The sequence below is a fragment of the Centruroides vittatus genome, unplaced genomic scaffold (genome assembly GCF_030686945.1).
Source record: "Centruroides vittatus isolate TY-2023 unplaced genomic scaffold, ASM3068694v2 contig_273, whole genome shotgun sequence".
Classification (NCBI taxonomy): domain Eukaryota; kingdom Metazoa; phylum Arthropoda; class Arachnida; order Scorpiones; family Buthidae; genus Centruroides; species Centruroides vittatus.
Window position 1 is genome coordinate 837,276 of NW_027121739.1, and position 18,480 is coordinate 855,755.

Below are 18,480 nucleotides of genomic sequence, written 5' to 3' on the forward strand. Positions count from 1 at the left end.
TTTACTGCCATTGCCAGGAAATGAGAATTGATATTGTCCAACCCATCATAAATGTGCCTCTTTTACATTTATAGCTTTACATAAAAAATTAAATTTTTGGGTTTCCTCTGTACCTTGAGATTCTACTTAATCCCTATCCTTAAAATAGAGTGATACTGTCTAGGAATACGAGCAGATGTGAAGAACTATTAAACTAGATAGTAACAGTGTCAAATGGCCTTACTTGTTCCACTCTATCTACTTCAGGCCATTACAATAATATATTTTGAAACAAATCAATAGAAGAGAAAGAAACCAATGGCTCACAGATGGCGCCACCTGGCATCATCCAATCCCCAATATGTCGATCGCGATGCATTATTCAAATTTCCATTGTTAAACATCATTTGAAATGTTGGCATGTTCAAACTTGTCATGAAATTTAAATTTTTACAGTTAATACGAATAAATCTCGTATGTAGCATTTTTTAAAAATACAGTATAAATAACATAAAGAGTTTGTACTTAGTTTCCAGATTTTATATTATCTGCTGTAGTTGTTAGAGAATATAAGACATACATAGCATTCTCCTCACAGTTTCCACCATTTTATTTTCAATAAAAACTTCTATAGTCTTTCTCGGAAGAAGAATGGAGCCAATGTTTGTTATCGAAAGAAAATAATTCAGTGTTTACGAAGTAGAACACTTTTGACGAAATCTGAGATCATAAAACAAATATACGTCATACGACATATGCTTGAATTTTCGAAGCTTTTACGAAAAATCAAACATTGCCTGATAAAGCGGCTTTAATACAGACAGATAAGCAAATTGCCCAATCACATTGCCCGTTTTATTTGAAACAGATGATGTTGTTGGTTTTCCCTTTCTTCGCGCCTTACATTTTGAAGTCTTTTCCTTGCTTGCCTAAGGCGCGGAGTGATACACGTTCCAGATCCAGCACATCGGCTCTATTCTTATTCTAAGAAATACTATAGAAAATAAAAATTTTTATCATTCGCTTGTCTAGGTTGTATTCATAAATTATGGAAAGAGATTGCTTCATAGTGAGGACTATAAATTCTTCCTTGAGAGCATTAATGTAGTGGAATATTTATGCAATATTAATTCAAATTACAGGATATTTAGAAAAATCGAGTAATATACTGTAACGGATATGAGCAATTGTTTCCTTAGAGGTTGTTGCATGTGTAAGCTACAAATCTTATTAATTTGAAGCTTACACATAGCAAATATGTAACATTACTTATGCTTAAATTAGTGATGCTATTTATATAAAGTTTAGAGGAAAGTAAGAGAATGTAATTAATAAATTATGACTGGTTTGAATGTTTAAATTGTCATTATAGCCTACTCCACAGTAAGGAAGTGTTGATGAGCCGCTCCTATTCTGTGTCTATTCCTGTTCTATTATTGATTTGCATGCAAATTCTAGGAATAGGATACTAATCAACATTATATATCAATTGTCTATATTAATATTGAGATTGATGTCAAGAAATACCATATTAAATAACACTAGCATCGTAAAATTGTATAAATATTTCGTGAAAAATGTAACACCTTTACCTATATGGTACGGGGTACTTCTCTATAACTTATTATACGTTATAAAGGGATAATTATAAAGCGTAGGTGTTGTAGATGTATATTAAACAAGACCACAGACACGTGTAATAATGAACACTGTCTTCAACACCTGTTATAATAAGAATTTAATAAATAATATAAATTATATTTAACTTATTTAATGCTGCTATTTAATTCCTCTTTAACGACAGCATAAAAGTATAATATAAATATTTTTATTAAAGTTATTGTTCGTTTAATGAGTAGCAAGTATTTAGGTTGTTCTAAATATTTAAACTACCGCAGCGATTAATTTAAGAATGGCGTGTACTAAACACATGAAAGAAATTCCCCATTCGGATACCTTTATAATTTCTTAAATACCTTTTATCTCCGATTCAAATATTAATAATCAAATAAATTCACTCGGATGATTCATATCTTACGAAAGTGACATTATATCGGGGAAATTCCATTACGAAAGTGAATGACGTCACGGGCTTGACATAATTCTGTAGTTGTGACGTTGCACTTCGGAAATTTAACCTAGAAAACAGGATTAGAAATTTATTTCTCGCTAGATGGCACTGTTTCGTGAAGTTTTATGAATATTTAGTGAAAAATCTAACACCTTAACCATGAACTGTAGAGGTTCTACTTTTAAGGTGTAGGTATTGTACCTTGTAGAGGATTTAGCCATGAAGTAAAGGTGTTGTGTAGGTGTATACTAACCGGAGTTCTAGGCACTTCTCTAATAATGTATCTACGTCCTATAAGACTTTATTTTTGGTTACTATTTAGCCTCTAAACCTATATTTCGCTTGATATAATAATGTATATGGAATACTACTAAGAAAACACCCATTAGCCTATCTAGTCACAGCCTTGTAAATATATTCTTGGTTACACTAACCAAGACATAGAATGGCAGGTATGGCATCTGTTCGTGTATCTTGGTTAGTGTAACAAAAATATAGGCATAAGAATATAAGTTCATTACCATTAAGTTCAATAACATTTCAATATACAGTTTTATGCTGAATTGCTTCAAGTTATTAAGTTCCTTCAGAAGAGCATTGAGAAGCTTGCGTGTTTACAAGATAATTGTTTCAAAGCGAGGGATATTTTATAGAAAAATATACCTATAATATATTAGTTTTCTGTACACATTTTTTAAAAATTAATCTTTATTCACTAATAACTATGTAACAGCGTTTATAACAATAATCATGGTGATGCCCGTTCTACAATGATGAAGATACATAAATTAGTTTCTGATTCATTCGTTAAAAAAAATCGAGTTAATAGAATCGCGTGATATTAACCGAAAACACACTCATAGGAATTTTTCATGAAACAGCAATTGAAATTCTCCAAAATATTCGTTGAAATTTCACGAGTAAGAGAGCAAATTCCCTTCATACTCATATAAATGTACACAAATCAATCTGTTTTTCTGATAATATATATTTTTATTTTTATTTATTTTTTATTTTTTGGCGAAGTTGTGTATACATTGGCAGAGAATATGGCACACGAATTGTTTGTTACTAAATTTGAACATTGGTTACAATTCTTGTGACGTCACAAGTTAATATCCCATCGCTGCGTATCGATCTATGAAAAATCACGCTTGATAAAGAAGAAATATTCGAATTTTTTTAAAAAATGGTTTTAGTGCCATATATTTTTTTAATGTTTATAGAAAATAATGTCACGAAAAAACTTTATTTTTTAATATTTTTTTATAATGATGTGAAAGTTGATGCTTTATAAAAAATATATAGAATTAAATTGGACTAAATATAGAATTGCACTGAACTGAAACTTTCCGAATTAAAACGATCGTTAGCTTGTTGCACATGAATTTATAAATAAGTACATATAATTATATTGCTCATTAAATCGTCTTTTCGCTTCATCTTTCAGGTACTTCTGACGACCATTTTCTGCAACGTCTGCGAAATACATTCGTTATTGTTGTGACATGAGCATGAAAAGTAATAAATTTCAGTTCGATTCTTCATGAAATCGTGTCTATTTTCAAGAAAACACGCCTTTGCTGGCCCTGAGTTGACCTAAAATTAATGTTAAAATAGGAAACGAGATTGGAGAGAGATTCATTAATGTATCGTAAGTGCTTACACGTGACCAGCACATAACATTTAAGGTCTATTATATATATTTATATACATGGATTATTACTCAATTGTTACATTTAAATATATATATATATATGTACTTGTGACGTCACATGTCAATTATCACCTATCGGATACAAAGGCCAGATTGACTTGAGGACCAGCTATAGGGTGATTGATGTAAGGGCCAGAATGGCACATGTTGGTACTCATTATCCAATTAGCTCTGGATAATATCACTTGTCCTTTCTCACTACTAAAAACGTCACTTAGACTCTTGTTATTTGTAATTGTTGCTTTACCACTATTAAAGCGTAGAATTATCTGGTCGGTGATGGAGAGGAAGACGGGTAGAAATATCATACCGTGTAAAGATGCGAAGGATACCACTAAAAATATCACCTTGAACAGTATGAAGAAAGTCATGGCCGGTACCAAGCTGATAAAAACCACACCTATCAACGTAGAGAAGGCAGCTTGAAAAATGGCCATGCCCACTGCGTATAGAGCTTCTTTTAATTTTTCGTCCGGCATATCACCTTTGGCTTTGATGTAACAGTACGATATGTGTGCAGAATAATCCACAGAAAATCCTATACACATCACTAATATTACCATAGAGGTGGCGTCCAGCGAGACGTTCCACAGTGCCATGTAACCCACGACACCGATTTCTATCGAGATGACTGAAACTGCCACCCACAGAGCGCACGATAAGTTTGGTATGAAGATAAAGCACACGATTATCATCACAGCAGCGGCAATGCTGGTGGTTTGTATGGTGGTGGGTACCACCACGAACACTAGATCGATGACACTGAAAACGGGTGAAAATACTAGTACTGGAAATGAAGCACTGGCAGCGATATCCCTGAGTTCTTGTACCATGTATTTCTCTGTGTGATCGATGGTGGTGATGTTAGTCTGCAAGAGGAATCGACTGGCAACGATCTCCGTGTAGTTATCATTGAAGATGATATCATCCTTGAAGTGTCTCGTCGAGGGGTGCAGCAGGAATATTCTTCTTAATATAGTTAAAAAGTCTTGTTTTGAAGTGATATTAAAGTTTTTAACGATGTGTGCCATTCTTTTATCCTTCAAGAACATCAAGTAATAACGTAACCACGATTCTGTCAATATGGGTTCTCCCACGTAAGAACTAGCTTCGTACTTCTGTAGCAACTCTTCCACTTCGTTTTGTACATTAATATCCGAATAATCTAATTCTTTATCAATGACTATTTGTATCCTATCCCTATATTTGTTAAAATACGTGTTAAAATTATGGAAAAATTCCGTAGCGTAGGAATGATGGGGTAGATAATTCCTTATGTCGTTGGCTTCGGTGACTATTGTGCATCCCCATATTGCAACGGCTAAATATATAATAAATACGATAACTACTCCAATTTTTGTATATTTTTTGGTTAAAAATCCACCGACTTGATCCCTAAAGAAGACCATTAAGAAGTGATTCTTTACGTCGTGACTGTTCTCACGTTCTTTAACAGTACAGAAGATCTTGTAGAAATAATTCCTGTTCTCTGAAAAGTAAAGACACTCGATTTAGTATTTAATCATATTAAAATGCTAATTAAGCACGAACATTTACGTAAATATTATCTAATAACACGAAAACATAAGAATTCTTAATATTTACATAAAGCCCGACATAAGATATGATGAACAATTTAATTAAATTTATTGCCTTTGATAAGGAAATAGATTTAACTTGGAAAACAAGTTTTTTAAATGTATATATCTTATGATGTATTTACATTTGAGAATCCAAGGATAAAATTATAAATTATTGTGTATATAAACGAGGACAAATTGAAAAATCAAACGTGACAAGGACAAAATTCCTGATTTAGGAGTCGCTTGCGTTTCCTCTTATTAATTATTATCGTGCTGCGAATAAAATTAAAATTTTCAATAAATATTCAATAAAATCGAAATGCCTGTTTATTTTAATTATCTTTTAACGAATTTTACATCTTTGAACGTGAACGGTTGCTTATATAAAACGAATAACTACACCATTACGATGGTTGTAGCATATTTATACGCTAAGTAATTGTAACTAAACACTGAAATTCGTGAATAAAACCCGCAATTATTATGTATTTATAGAACATAATTCTATAAATATCATATAAGTATATGAGATACTGAGAAAAACCTTATTTCTATTAATATTCTACTCGGGGCTGAACTTACACGTGTGTTATTAAGCTATAACAAATAGAAGACCCTACCCCTTTGTTAATTAATGACACGTGAAAAACTGTCAAGCCCCAAGCTGATCGTTTAGCTTATACTCAAATCCGATTCTATCATTTGTGTAAGTTGTATATCATACCTTGCATAGATTTATAGAAATGTATCGTGAATTTAAGAAATTTAATTATAAATATTCCTCTCTACATTCCATTATTTACTTTCAGATTTATTTACAGAAATATATTCAGTCCACACGCTACATTGTATACAAGAGTGTATTTGTGTACACTCCACCCATGTAAGAGGTGGAGGTATACAAATTAAATTGAAGAAAAACTTGTTTAAATTAGTTTTAAATAATTCTAAACAAGATTTTTATTAATTTTCCTTGAATAAATTGAAAGTATTATTATTTCTATATGGAAATTAAGAGGGAATCTTAGAACTTTTGAGATTTCGTGAGACCAAAATAGCTCTTCTTAAGACCCTAATAACTTTGATTTTCAACAAACTGTATGAATCTTACTAAAAATTGAGGTTAAACTTTATATTTTAAGACATTATTTTTTGTTGAATTGCCTTAAATTTCAATGTCTTAAGTCTTATTGTTCCTACTGTAAATCCCTACAATATAAGTTTGCTTTTATATATATAAAAATCTGCGTATAAATCAATTAAAATTGAGATTACATCGAAGACGAGATACGTATATCAAAGAAATATTGTAAAGTCGTTGAACAAAAGAAAATTTATGGTCTCAATTATCACGATTCTTATCAACACATTTTTCTGATTGAAGACATTAAAAAAGAGGTTTTGAAATTTTTTAAAAGTGTTTCAAATTTAATAAATTCAAATAAAGATTAGTTGGATCTCTTCCAAGTCCTTGAGATTGCTCAAGGACTTGAAGAATAAATTATTTGTATTTGAGTAAATTCTGTCAAGAGTTCCAGTTGTTTCTGAATATGTAACAAGTGTTATCTTATTGATGTGGGTGCATTGTGAGTTTGAGGTTATACTGATGTCCTTAACATATTTCTACAAGGATTTTTCTGAATAATTTTCGTGTGTTATTCACTCATTTCAATAGAGGAATATGTTCATGTTAGTGTAATTCACAGTGTTATACTACAAACAACTGACTTACTTGATGAAGATTCTGAAGGAATCCGAAGAAAAGTGAAAGAATGACGATTATTTTCTTCAGCTAGACCACAAGCTGCTAAACATCCTCCAACAAATATTAATTGATATAGATAAGTAGCTACCACTGTGATTGCTGTATATAAACAGAAGATGCGAATTGATGGAAATGGTGTAATTATTCCAATTAAAAATGATATTAAATTAGTTAAAGATGTGATAGTTATGGAAACTGCTGCTTCAGAATAAGTTTCTGCCAGTCTATCTTCCACTGATTTCTTTTTGCTCGTTCTTCTCCATGCTGAAAGTATGACGAAACTATCATCCATACCGATACCTGAAACATATTTGAGAAAATGATTTATTTTCTGAAAAATATTTATATATTTTATAAAATTACCGTGTTCATCAATTGTAAAACATGAATTTTAATGATGCTACACGTGCTCGAAAGATCTGAACATCACTATCGAAATGAAATTTTCCATCATCATCTTTAGCAAAGGATTTAAATCACGATTTAACAATTATATTTTGACTGGATAATCGTTTTTCAACACTTATGACGTAATTTATTGGGTCTTTCGGGAATTTATGGTGTATTTTATGGAGTCCTTTAGGAATTTATTGTATACGGTACTTTATAAGATCTTCTAGGAGTTTATGGTATAATTTATAGTGTCTTGTAGACATTTATAGAGTATTTATAATGGGAAATTAAGAATTTATTAAATGCAACAAACCATATTCTTCTGTATTGCTTTTTATATGTATTTACTGATAAAATGGAGATCACACACAAATTCACACAATGATTCAAGTGTTGCAATAGCAAGTATAAAAGTGTAATAAGCTGGAGTTTATATAATTCAAACAAGTAAATCCACAAGAAATTACAGATTTTAATCCATACAAAATGGGTTCTTGAACGTTTACAGGGACAGCAGCATTTTTGTATAATTAATTTGTACAAAACCTTCAGAAATGACTCAAAAAATGAATTTAAATAAACATAAACAAAACAAGATCTCAATTCATGTATTCGGAACAACAAAAGTAAATACAGTTTAAAAAATGTATTCTAGATCTTTATTGATTTGTTTTTTATATATTTTATAGTGCGTGTGAGTTGAATTAATTTGTTGTGAAATATTTCAAAAAATACCAAAAAAAAACTATTTGCTTTTTAGGACAATGAGTTATAAATCTAGTTAAATGACGGACTTAACGATTAAATTATCCATTTAATATGATGAATTAGAGATTTTAATTAATTTACTCGATTGTTCAAATTTTAAATTAAATTTAAGGGAAATAATTACTTTTAAATTAATTTTAATGCTGCTTATAAAAATTTTTATGTACTAGATACATCACCCCAGATTTAAAATTCACATATTTTCATATAAAAAATAGTAATTTCTTTGATTAAAATTCAATTATTGTAATTTGCATATGAATTTTCATTTAGAAAATTGATTTTTTTAGGTGTTATTAAAAAGGAAACTTCGAAAATGTTTGGTGTAACTCACAGCAGTGTGTCGCATCATCAGTAAAATTTTACAGCATAAAATGATGCTGTCAAATTTCAATTTTAATGATTCAGTTCCAGTTTTAATGACAACTTTTTAGGCGAATATCTTGAAACAACTTAATTGTAGTAAAGTACCCTTATGGACGATAAATGGTAGTATATTAACATTTCAATGGTGAAAATCAAGAAAATTTGAAGTAAATTTTCCTGTAAGCAATTTTATGATATTTTTTTATAAGGGTTTAACTCTATTATTTCGTGTTTTCACCTAAAAACGAATTTCTGGTCATGCAAAAATGGTATTATTCAATGTCATCTTAAACAATGAAAATTGCACGTGAGATTAATCATCGCATGCGCTTGCCGAGGAAATTATTGAGTAAAATTCGTAAATTTAGTATCTTAAACGTTAAATAATAGTGACTTTAATCTTTAATTTGATGTATTTTACTGTTAAAACTCTCGTTTATGTATTTAAAGGTGATAAAAATTAACGTTTACTCTTCCATATTTTACCATTTCCTAATTATTTATTCTATTATTTTGTACATTAAAATAAGTCATTTAATAATATAATACGTTATTTATTAACTAATTTGTTTACTATTTATTAAAATACTAATTATAATTAAGAAAAGCAAATTAAATTATTGTCATTTGTTTCGTGTAAGATATTAAAACTAAACAAAGACATAATAAATCTATTTTCTTGTGATTTATAGTTGAATATTATGTTGCAATTTATTATTTAAAGAACATTTATCTTCTATTGTTTTCAATTTAAAAATTGTTAGTGTCAAAAACTTTCTAATAAAATTTAAAAAAAGAAAAAAACAATAGGTAGGTGTAGCATTGAACAGGAACTATACTGTAAGTAGTGTTGGCATTCGTAATTATATAAACTGTGGGCTTCCTTATGTGTATTTATCAACAGTAACTTACAAAAACACTATTACACTATAGTGCCTTTTTCACATTGTTAAATTATATTTATGTATTTTCGTTAACAATGGTGTAATTGTTTGCAGTTTACTTACTCGTGTAATTCATTATAGATGATGTAATTGAATAACGTATTGGGTTATAATTTAAGCATGTATAAGTGTAAATTTGGATCCATTGAGTATACAAGATTTCTTGTGTATTCAATGGATCCACATCACTGCGAGTTGGTTACGGATTTGAAAACGGGTGTGACGTACTGTACATTAAACCCAATTAAATTTATGGATGTAATGGAGTAAAAACAAGGTTTTATCTTGTGTATAAACTGAATTGAGTTCTTTAAAAGTAAAATTTGAGAATTACTTACCTAACATTAGGAAGCCGGAAGCGATGTTGATATGGATGTAAGGAACTCCACAATAAATACATATGCCAAAGCCCGTGGTTAGTGCCAAACCACAGGAAAAGGTAGCAAAGATACCGATCCACGGTTTGCTATGGATCCAATCAGTACTTATGGTGGTTAAAATGGCGAAAATGACCATGAAGGCCACCGAAATGGAGTAGAGAAAGAAGCGCCCTTCGACCACTCGTTGCATTTCACTGTCGATGGACATGGTAGTGAACATGGTGACAGTTAAGTTTTCGAAATCCTTCTTCAGCAATTCGTCGACAACTTTGAGTTGCCATCTTTCGGAAAGCTGGTTTCGCTGGGTGGTAGAATCGTCCAGGAAATACACCAACCTGACTGCTTTAGCCGCTTTGACTTTGTCACCGTCAGACGTCACACCACCGAGATTGAGAGCGTAATATGTATAATTATAACGCGATAGATCAAGATCTATTGGATATTTTACAAATTTTGTACCGTCATTTACAAGATCAGTCATTTTCGCGACCGATATTATGGGGTTGAGGTAGCATTCGTCGTCCTTCTTAGCGCACAAGTCGCCGAACGTGTACACTCTCTTGTCCTTCCTGATGGTTATATTTTGTACGAAATCGTCCACTTTAATTAATTGTTTGAGTGACGACGTACGTAGCATGGAACCTTCGTCCTTACTCAACACAATAATCCATACCCATTGACCGAAACTCGTCATGCGACCGGGTTCGAAATTGGTAGCTACGTCATTGGGGAACATGTTCTTTAAATATTGGCCATTCCTCCTGTTTATACCGTTTATGGGCGTGTAGAGGTATTCTATATTGGTTTCGTACTTTATAGTAAAGAATGCTGTGCTACAGATTATTGTTATTACTATGGGTGCCACGATACAGATGACCGGATGTCTTCCTATCCATCCACCTAATCTTCCAAGATACTTGGATACGGCCTTTTCTATACAGTTCGATTTCATGATAATGGACTGTATTTTAATTGGCGGATGCTTTTTAAACGTAGTACCTGTGGATAAAAAAGACGAAAATTCCATTAATAAAGCCCTTAATTATTCGTAAATTTATAATATTTATGCTTAAAAATTCATATTTTATAAGTGAAAAGCCACTGTGCCTCTATAATGGATAAAATCACTGATCACTTAGCACGTGCAGTTTTCTTCACGTGTCTGACGTATGAGTAGGGGCAGCTTCCGGTAGAAATTCCTCCGGAAGTGCTGCCTTCTGGAGGATTTTCCACCCCGTTTGGCACATCGTGTGTTGAGTTGCCTTATCCTATCAAACCAAAAACCTATTGTAAATTCAAGTGAGCTTTACAACTGGAAAGTGCTCTAATTTTATTAAATATAAAGGTATAGAAGGCAAATTTTCATTAATAAAGCTCGAGACAGTCTAGAAATTACACTTAGATTGTAAACAATGGTAAATACAGTGTTTTGTAGTGTTACAAATGGAAATTCTCGAATTTTACTCATTAATAACAGCTTAAAAACCGGAACTTCTAACCCAACCGAAGTCATTCTGCTCTCCAAAAAAATAAAAATTACAAAAAAAAACAAAGTCCTTGAGAGGTCAGAGACCTTATTGTTACTATAAATTGTCTTAAACAGTCTTAAACCATGTGAAAATATTTTATTTTTGAATGTACAAATTTGCATTTCCTCTAGCAATTACTACTCGAGTGGATACAGTAAATTTTTTGTGTAAATATATAATTTTTATAAATATTTTCTAACACAATAACTTTAAAAAAGAGGGGCTTGGCTAGAAAAAATCGCAAGAAATTCGAAAAAAAATCACCGGACTAGAATAATTACTACTGTACAACTATTATCTTTAGTGTTATATAAATATATATAAAAAATAACGGCATAACTTTCTATAATTAGTTTACTGTAAACATTCCACCATATTTTTTTACATTCACTCATTAATCAGACTTTCCTCAAAGACACAAACTGTACACTCTTGATAGGAAATTAGGGTATTTTTCCTTCTTATTATTATTTTCTTATACTGATTATAAAAAATAGATAAGTAAATAGATTTATCAGAAAATATATTTAATAAAAGTATTACCCCGGATTTAACGTATAAAAATCAATAATTTAAAGTATAAACTTAACAAATCCTAAAATTCCATTTATGTTAAACTGGTAAATCTGGTTTAATTACATACACTAAACCCTACGCTTTTGTACGTTTATAAGTGTATAAAAATACACTTAAACTCCATTAAAAATATAAAAATTTTTGTCATTTTTACGTGATATTTCCTTACAAATTAATAGATTCTTATACAAGGTTTCCAGTAGTGAAGATGTTTTATGTTTATTACGTTTTCCTTTCCCCCCAATCAGCAGTAGGAAAAGGAAAATAAACATGGAATTTTTCGAGGCAGGAAGTAATGAATACGTTTTTTTGAAGGAAGGAAAGGTGAAATTTGTACAGGAGTAGGTGGAGTAAGGTTAATTTTAAGGATAAGGACACAAAATATCATCGTTAGACATTCACTTTCACTTGGAGTCACACTTCCAGAGTTTAGGGGATTAATTTCCAAAAAGTTCCCTAAAATTTCGTTTTAGGGTCCTACGTATATTTAATTTAAAACGTAGAAAAAAAAATACCTATCAAATATTGATAATAATCTAAAATATAAGTCTTAAAATAAAGTGATTGTTCCATTATTATGTCTATAGTTACAGCTGCTATTCTTTATAATCATTATCCCTGGAGGCATCGCTATTTTTAAAAATTAAAATTAAAAAAAAATACGTGTTATAAAATGTTGTACACGTAAATTGTGATAAATATAATGTTTTAATTGTAATTACGCTTTAAACGCGTTTAAATTTCTTTAAACACGATTAAAATTCGTATTGTATTGTACACATGGATACCGGTAAAGTACAGGATCAATGTTTAAATTAATTCTTTTTTGTCAAGGTAAATGTCCAGATAATACAAAACGTCACAAATAAAAAAAGGGTGGATTATATCAATTAATTCGAATTAAAATCAAGTTAAAGGTAACGAGAATGTAAACAAATCAGGGTGAATAACTGAAATCCATTAAGGCCATGGGCATTATTTGACAGGTTTAAATAGGACTTTGTACCCTATTTTTTGAGTGTTATATCTTGTGAATCGATCAATTTAAATATGGATACGAGTAAAGTATGGGAATAACTTTATCTCTCACGTCTCTCCCTGCTTAAGAATGGGTCATTCCACTCCGGGGCATGTTATATAACGGATATACATGGATAGTTTATACGAAATTTTGTATGTCATTCGCATGTAATTTGAATTATTTAAATTGCATTTATCGTCGATTATACGAAATAATAAAGTGTACATTTAAGTAATAAATGGATATTATTACGTAACTGTAATTAAGAGCCTTTGTAAATGTGGTAGTTCCTTCCTTTCATGACTCAGTGCACGTTACATTCTCGTTACGTCACCAAAAGCATACCGGTAATAAGTAGCATGTAAGATTGATGATAAGACCCTAAAACTATATGAGATGGGGTCAATGCCTTCTCTGGTAAAGGCCGTTGGTTTACTAAGGTCCTAACGTTAATATTTAGGGATTTTTGGGGACTTGTAACCATCGGAACGAGCCCCTATCGACACAGATCAGCTGTGACGTACGATTATAATTTCCCTTACTGGTTAATTACCGAGTATATTTTTACATTCTCACTATCTTACAAACTATCTACACGTTCTACATAAAGTAACTGGTGTAATTTCTCCCTAACTAGGGTTTAATTAGTATCGATCATAGAAAAAATTTTCAATATTAATGGGTCGTTTTATCGTGTGACTCTCAGTCGAAAGAGATTTAGGTCCAGACACCCTGACCTATAGGTTTTCTAGTTTCTATATAAAAATTCCCTTAAAATCTAGGGCATAAATTTACAGGTTATCTTAATTCTTCGATATAAAATAAGTTTATAGAAACATTTCTTTATTTGACAATTTATATCTTTACGTAAACGGAAGTAAATTATTATAGGTATATAAAAATCGGGTATAACAACAAAGTACACGTTTATCAACTTCTAAACAAAGTCCTGGTTGTATTTATAAATAAATTTTATTATTTAAAGATAAATTACGTTAATTTTACGTAAGTAATTGAAGATGGCAGAAAGTTTTCTAACCTAAAATGCTCACGTTTAATGGGTTAAGAAAGTGCACATGCACTTAATACACTAAAGTCCCTTGTAAAGTCACTCCACTTGTCAAATTTTCCCATTTTTTTCTCTGGTTTTTTAATTTTACGTATTGATACGTTTTAAATTTCCTCGAACATAGATTACATCACGCAAGAATTACACGTAGAAACAACCGTATGGGGCGTCGTATCTACACTTTACATACGTATTTCCCCCTTAAAACTTACGTAGAAAGTAAAATCTGTACCGTATACGTACACCCCACTACATATTTTGGTCAGTTCTTAAAATAAAACGTTAACTATTTAAATGATTTTGGGTCAAACGTAGATTTAAATGAGAGAAGAAGAAAAAAATACACAGGTAAAGAAAAAAATCAGCCACTTACCGCATTCCATTTAATAGATAAAGGATCACACCTAACATAAAATTTCCACAATGTTATGTACACAAAACAGCACATAATTAAATTATTAAAATCATTCCTTGTTATGTTGAGACAGTATTGGATAAAATAACACTTTCACCATCCGAAAGTGAATTCTACCTTCTATAACAGTGGAACAGGTACGAAAATTAGGTCACGTGGAAGCAGGTTTTCTTAATGGAACTCGAACCACTCCAGGCTGTTTCAATTTTTTCTTTCACTTCCTTATAAACTACTTTACAGTACTCTTGATATTTTCTTTTAAAAAGGGGGTTAGTACTTACCTATCAAACATCAGTATTTCTATTCTTTCTTGACCTTGGCATACTGGTTTAACAATTAAGTGTCTTTTTCATCTTTTCTAACGTCACCCTATATCATTTTCTCGCCCATATATCCAAATATTTCGATAAATTAACACTTCCACCGTTAAATTTTCTGATTTTCTAGTTTTTACTCCCTTAGATTTTTCGATTAAGTGGTAAGCAATCGAGCGTTGTCGAGCCTTCCTCGCTTGTATTTTTTCGTTATTTTCGACACGTCTAACCGATGTATTCACTTAAAATATCAATTTTAAAGGATTGAAAGTATAGAATTATAAACTTGCATGAAATTTTAAGGAAAATAAAATATCCTGGAAATCAGCCAAATCAAGATGAGTAACGGTTATTCTTGTGTACTTTCGTTTATTGTATACTTTTATTAATACTCATTAAGTGATAACATTGTTGGTAAGTTTGATTTATAAAATATTATATTTATGTGCTGTCAATTCGTTTAGATAAAATTAAATTGCTCGAAAGTATTGTTAAGTTTCATTGTTCGCAGGGTACTTTTGTAGGGTGCTTTCTTGCCATCTCATTGTTCGAAAATGTAGTACCTCCAATGCATCATTGATCAGCTAAATTATTCTATTTAAAGGTATATAAATGCCTCCATTTAATAATTAATTAATAAAGCTAAACTTTCACTTTTAAAATTAAAAAAAAAACAAATTATGTAAAAATTTTGTACTTTTAAATTAATTTTAATGAAGTAAACGGATGAAAAATGTAATTATTTTTATTATTATTATTTATTTTTAAATTTTACTAAAAACTTATATTGTATTTTAGCTTTAAAGCATTTAAAAATTCATTTAAAGTAGTTATAACAACGTAGACGAATAAATTCTGTGTTAGAATTTTGTTATTAGAAAGAAATGAAATCATCTTTAACGGAAGTTTGAACATTTTACAAAGAAAAAAGAAGAAAAAATGGATCAAATGCATTCCACCATGACCGTTAATTCAAGTGGATCATTGCTGTGTTTAATAATCCAACAATCACTAAAAAATGGACCAAAACTAACGTCGAAAATATAATTATCGACACTTAAAACAGTATGAACTGAATATTTGAATCGTTTAAAAATTCGAATAAACCAATATAAAATCTTTAATTGTAATTAATTACCTCTAATGATAATTAAACAAATGCTAACAGTCGACTTACACCCAGCGTACGCAGTAACATTTGACATTGTAACATTTGAATAAAAATGGGAACGCAATTGTGTAATAACACGTAAAATTTTAGGGATTTTTTTTTAGGGATTTTAATTACAAATTTCTCAACTTTCGAAGCGTAAAAAAAAAGAAAATAAATAAAAATAAAAATAATAATAACAATACCCGAACACAATTAAAATTCGACAATTGGAGTGTAGAATAAAACAGAACGAAGTAAATATTTTCGTATTAAATCATGAAAAATTCTATCAAAATATGATTTTTATTTTTATGATTTTATTTTACGTTTACTTTAGTAAATATCGAACTGGAACAAATACACTCGGAAGTACTCATCATCAAGAATAATTTATGATAACCTACTTTATGTCTTTGTTTATCTGATAATGACTCGATGCTAAGCACGATATTGTATTATCATCCATAATATAGTCCACATACGGTATCAATAATAGAATATCTTCTATTCTTCGATTACTATTTGCTAACAAGATGTATGAAGTAGTTCATAGAAGTAACAATTCACTCACTTATGTTATATCAAAGGTTGACTAATATTAATTTTAATAATGGCTTAATTCCTCCACCGAAAATTTAATATTTAAGGTGCTAAGTTTAAGAATTTTTCAATTAATTTTACAATTAATCAGAGATATTCGTTCCTTCTCTTGATATTTACTAACGTTTCTGAATGATTTTGGATGGAAATTTTAACGATAAAAGGTAGAAAAATGATAGAAGAATGTTTAAGAAATCTTCCTCTATGGAAATTTCTTAAATATTCGGGTTTTTATAATAACTTTTTTTTAGAATTAGCGAGTATAAGGGTGAAGAAAGTGAGTGTTAAATATTTATAAACTTAAAATTTGAACGTTTTTAGGTAATTTTTAATGATAAAAGTTAGAAAATTATTACGAAAAGGTTTTAAAATACTTCTGTTTATCGAAATTCTCAAAAATTTAGTATTTTAGAATGAATTTTTTTGAATCGAGAGTGTTGTAAATCTAGTTTTATTTTTTATTTTTTTTTTTTAGAATTGTGGTGCAGAAAAGTTTCTTAAAATGTTAAAAATAATTATTTGAATATGTTATAATTATTCTGTATAATTTATAAGGGGAATTTTAGGTTTATATGTTAAAAATCTGCAAAATAATTTCATAAATAATGCATGAATTTTTCACGTAATTTAAAATTTATTAATTCGAGAAACGAAAATCTCTGTTAAAAATATTTAATTATCTCTTGATACTTGTCAACAAAATTATTTAAATAGTAATTTTAAAAAATACAATATAAATTATAAATGAAATAAATTTAAAAAAAAAAGCAATATATAAAGATAGAATGATTATTTATAATTCTAAATTTATTCGTTTTCTGTTCTGCATACGTGACTTTAATTATAATTAATCACAATTAATTGCATTAAAATATCACGTAATTAAAGCTTAAAATATTCGAAAATTTTAGTGGTTTTTAAGTAATTTATTGAACTGAAATAATTATTTATTACAGGCCTATATGTAATTACAATTATATCTGTAATAAAATTATAAGGTATATTCAGGTCAAGCTGAGTCATAATTTTAATTGGATGAGATTGCCCTCGACCCTGGTTTCTCCATGTATTATCACACGAAAACTACTTTTTCCCCTAAATTATTTTAAAATAATATTCTAAATTTATGCTCCTGTGATGTTTAGCATTGAAAAAAAAAAAAAAAAAAAATAGAAATTATTCATCTTACTTATCCTTTAAGGATAAACGTATCGATAAATGTTATTATTATATTGGTATAGGTGCATCGATTTTGTATGGTTGAAGGCTTTCACGACTGTTTTATCATTGAATATTTATAAAATGTACTCGTCTATTTTCTAAATATAAATGATTAAATTTTTTAAATTGTACCTCCAAAAATTATATTTTTATTCGAATTATTTTAAATTTAAAACACGTGTTCATTATCGAAAGTGAAAACACATTTAAAAGGGTCTTAACTCGACTATAAAACAACGGACCAAAAATACGAATTGGGGAAATTTTACGATTTTTAATTGTAAAATTCGTAAAATTTCTGAATTTTAACGAAAATTAAAAGCTTATATTTTAATTATAATCTATAAAATAATTAAGAATATAATATAATAATAATAATAATAAATTACTATATAATGAAAGTGGTATACTGTACTGTACTTACAGATCTCAAGTTTAAGAGCCAACTACACTTTCAAGATTAGGAGTTGTTATAAGCTAGCCGTTTCCTAATGCCAAGGTCTTAAAACCTGTTTGGCTACTCGAATATCCCAAAACCATTGGACAAATAAATACAGGGCCTCATATGTAACACTCTAATATAGTCAGAAATTTTTAAGTACAGAAAATCTGATTG

General features: G+C 29.7%; 1 protein-coding gene and 1 long non-coding RNA gene across 2 annotated transcripts in view; one reads left to right on the plus strand and one right to left on the minus strand.

The window, feature by feature from the left end:
* Positions 1–18,480, plus strand: part of LOC136971856 (uncharacterized) — a 41,266-nt gene that overhangs the window by 22,195 nt on the left and 591 nt on the right. The gene's annotated exons all lie outside the window — the stretch shown is intronic.
* On the minus strand, positions 3,317–18,392 carry LOC136971855 (patched domain-containing protein 3-like). Its single transcript, XM_067266359.1, has 4 exons — positions 18,289–18,392; positions 9,925–10,965; positions 7,083–7,415; positions 3,317–5,256 (listed from the first exon to the last, which is right to left on the minus strand). The coding sequence occupies exons 2-4, from the start codon at positions 10,916–10,918 to the stop codon at positions 3,836–3,838; spliced, it is 2,748 nt and encodes a 915-aa protein (XP_067122460.1). The 5' UTR covers positions 10,919–10,965; positions 18,289–18,392; the 3' UTR covers positions 3,317–3,835.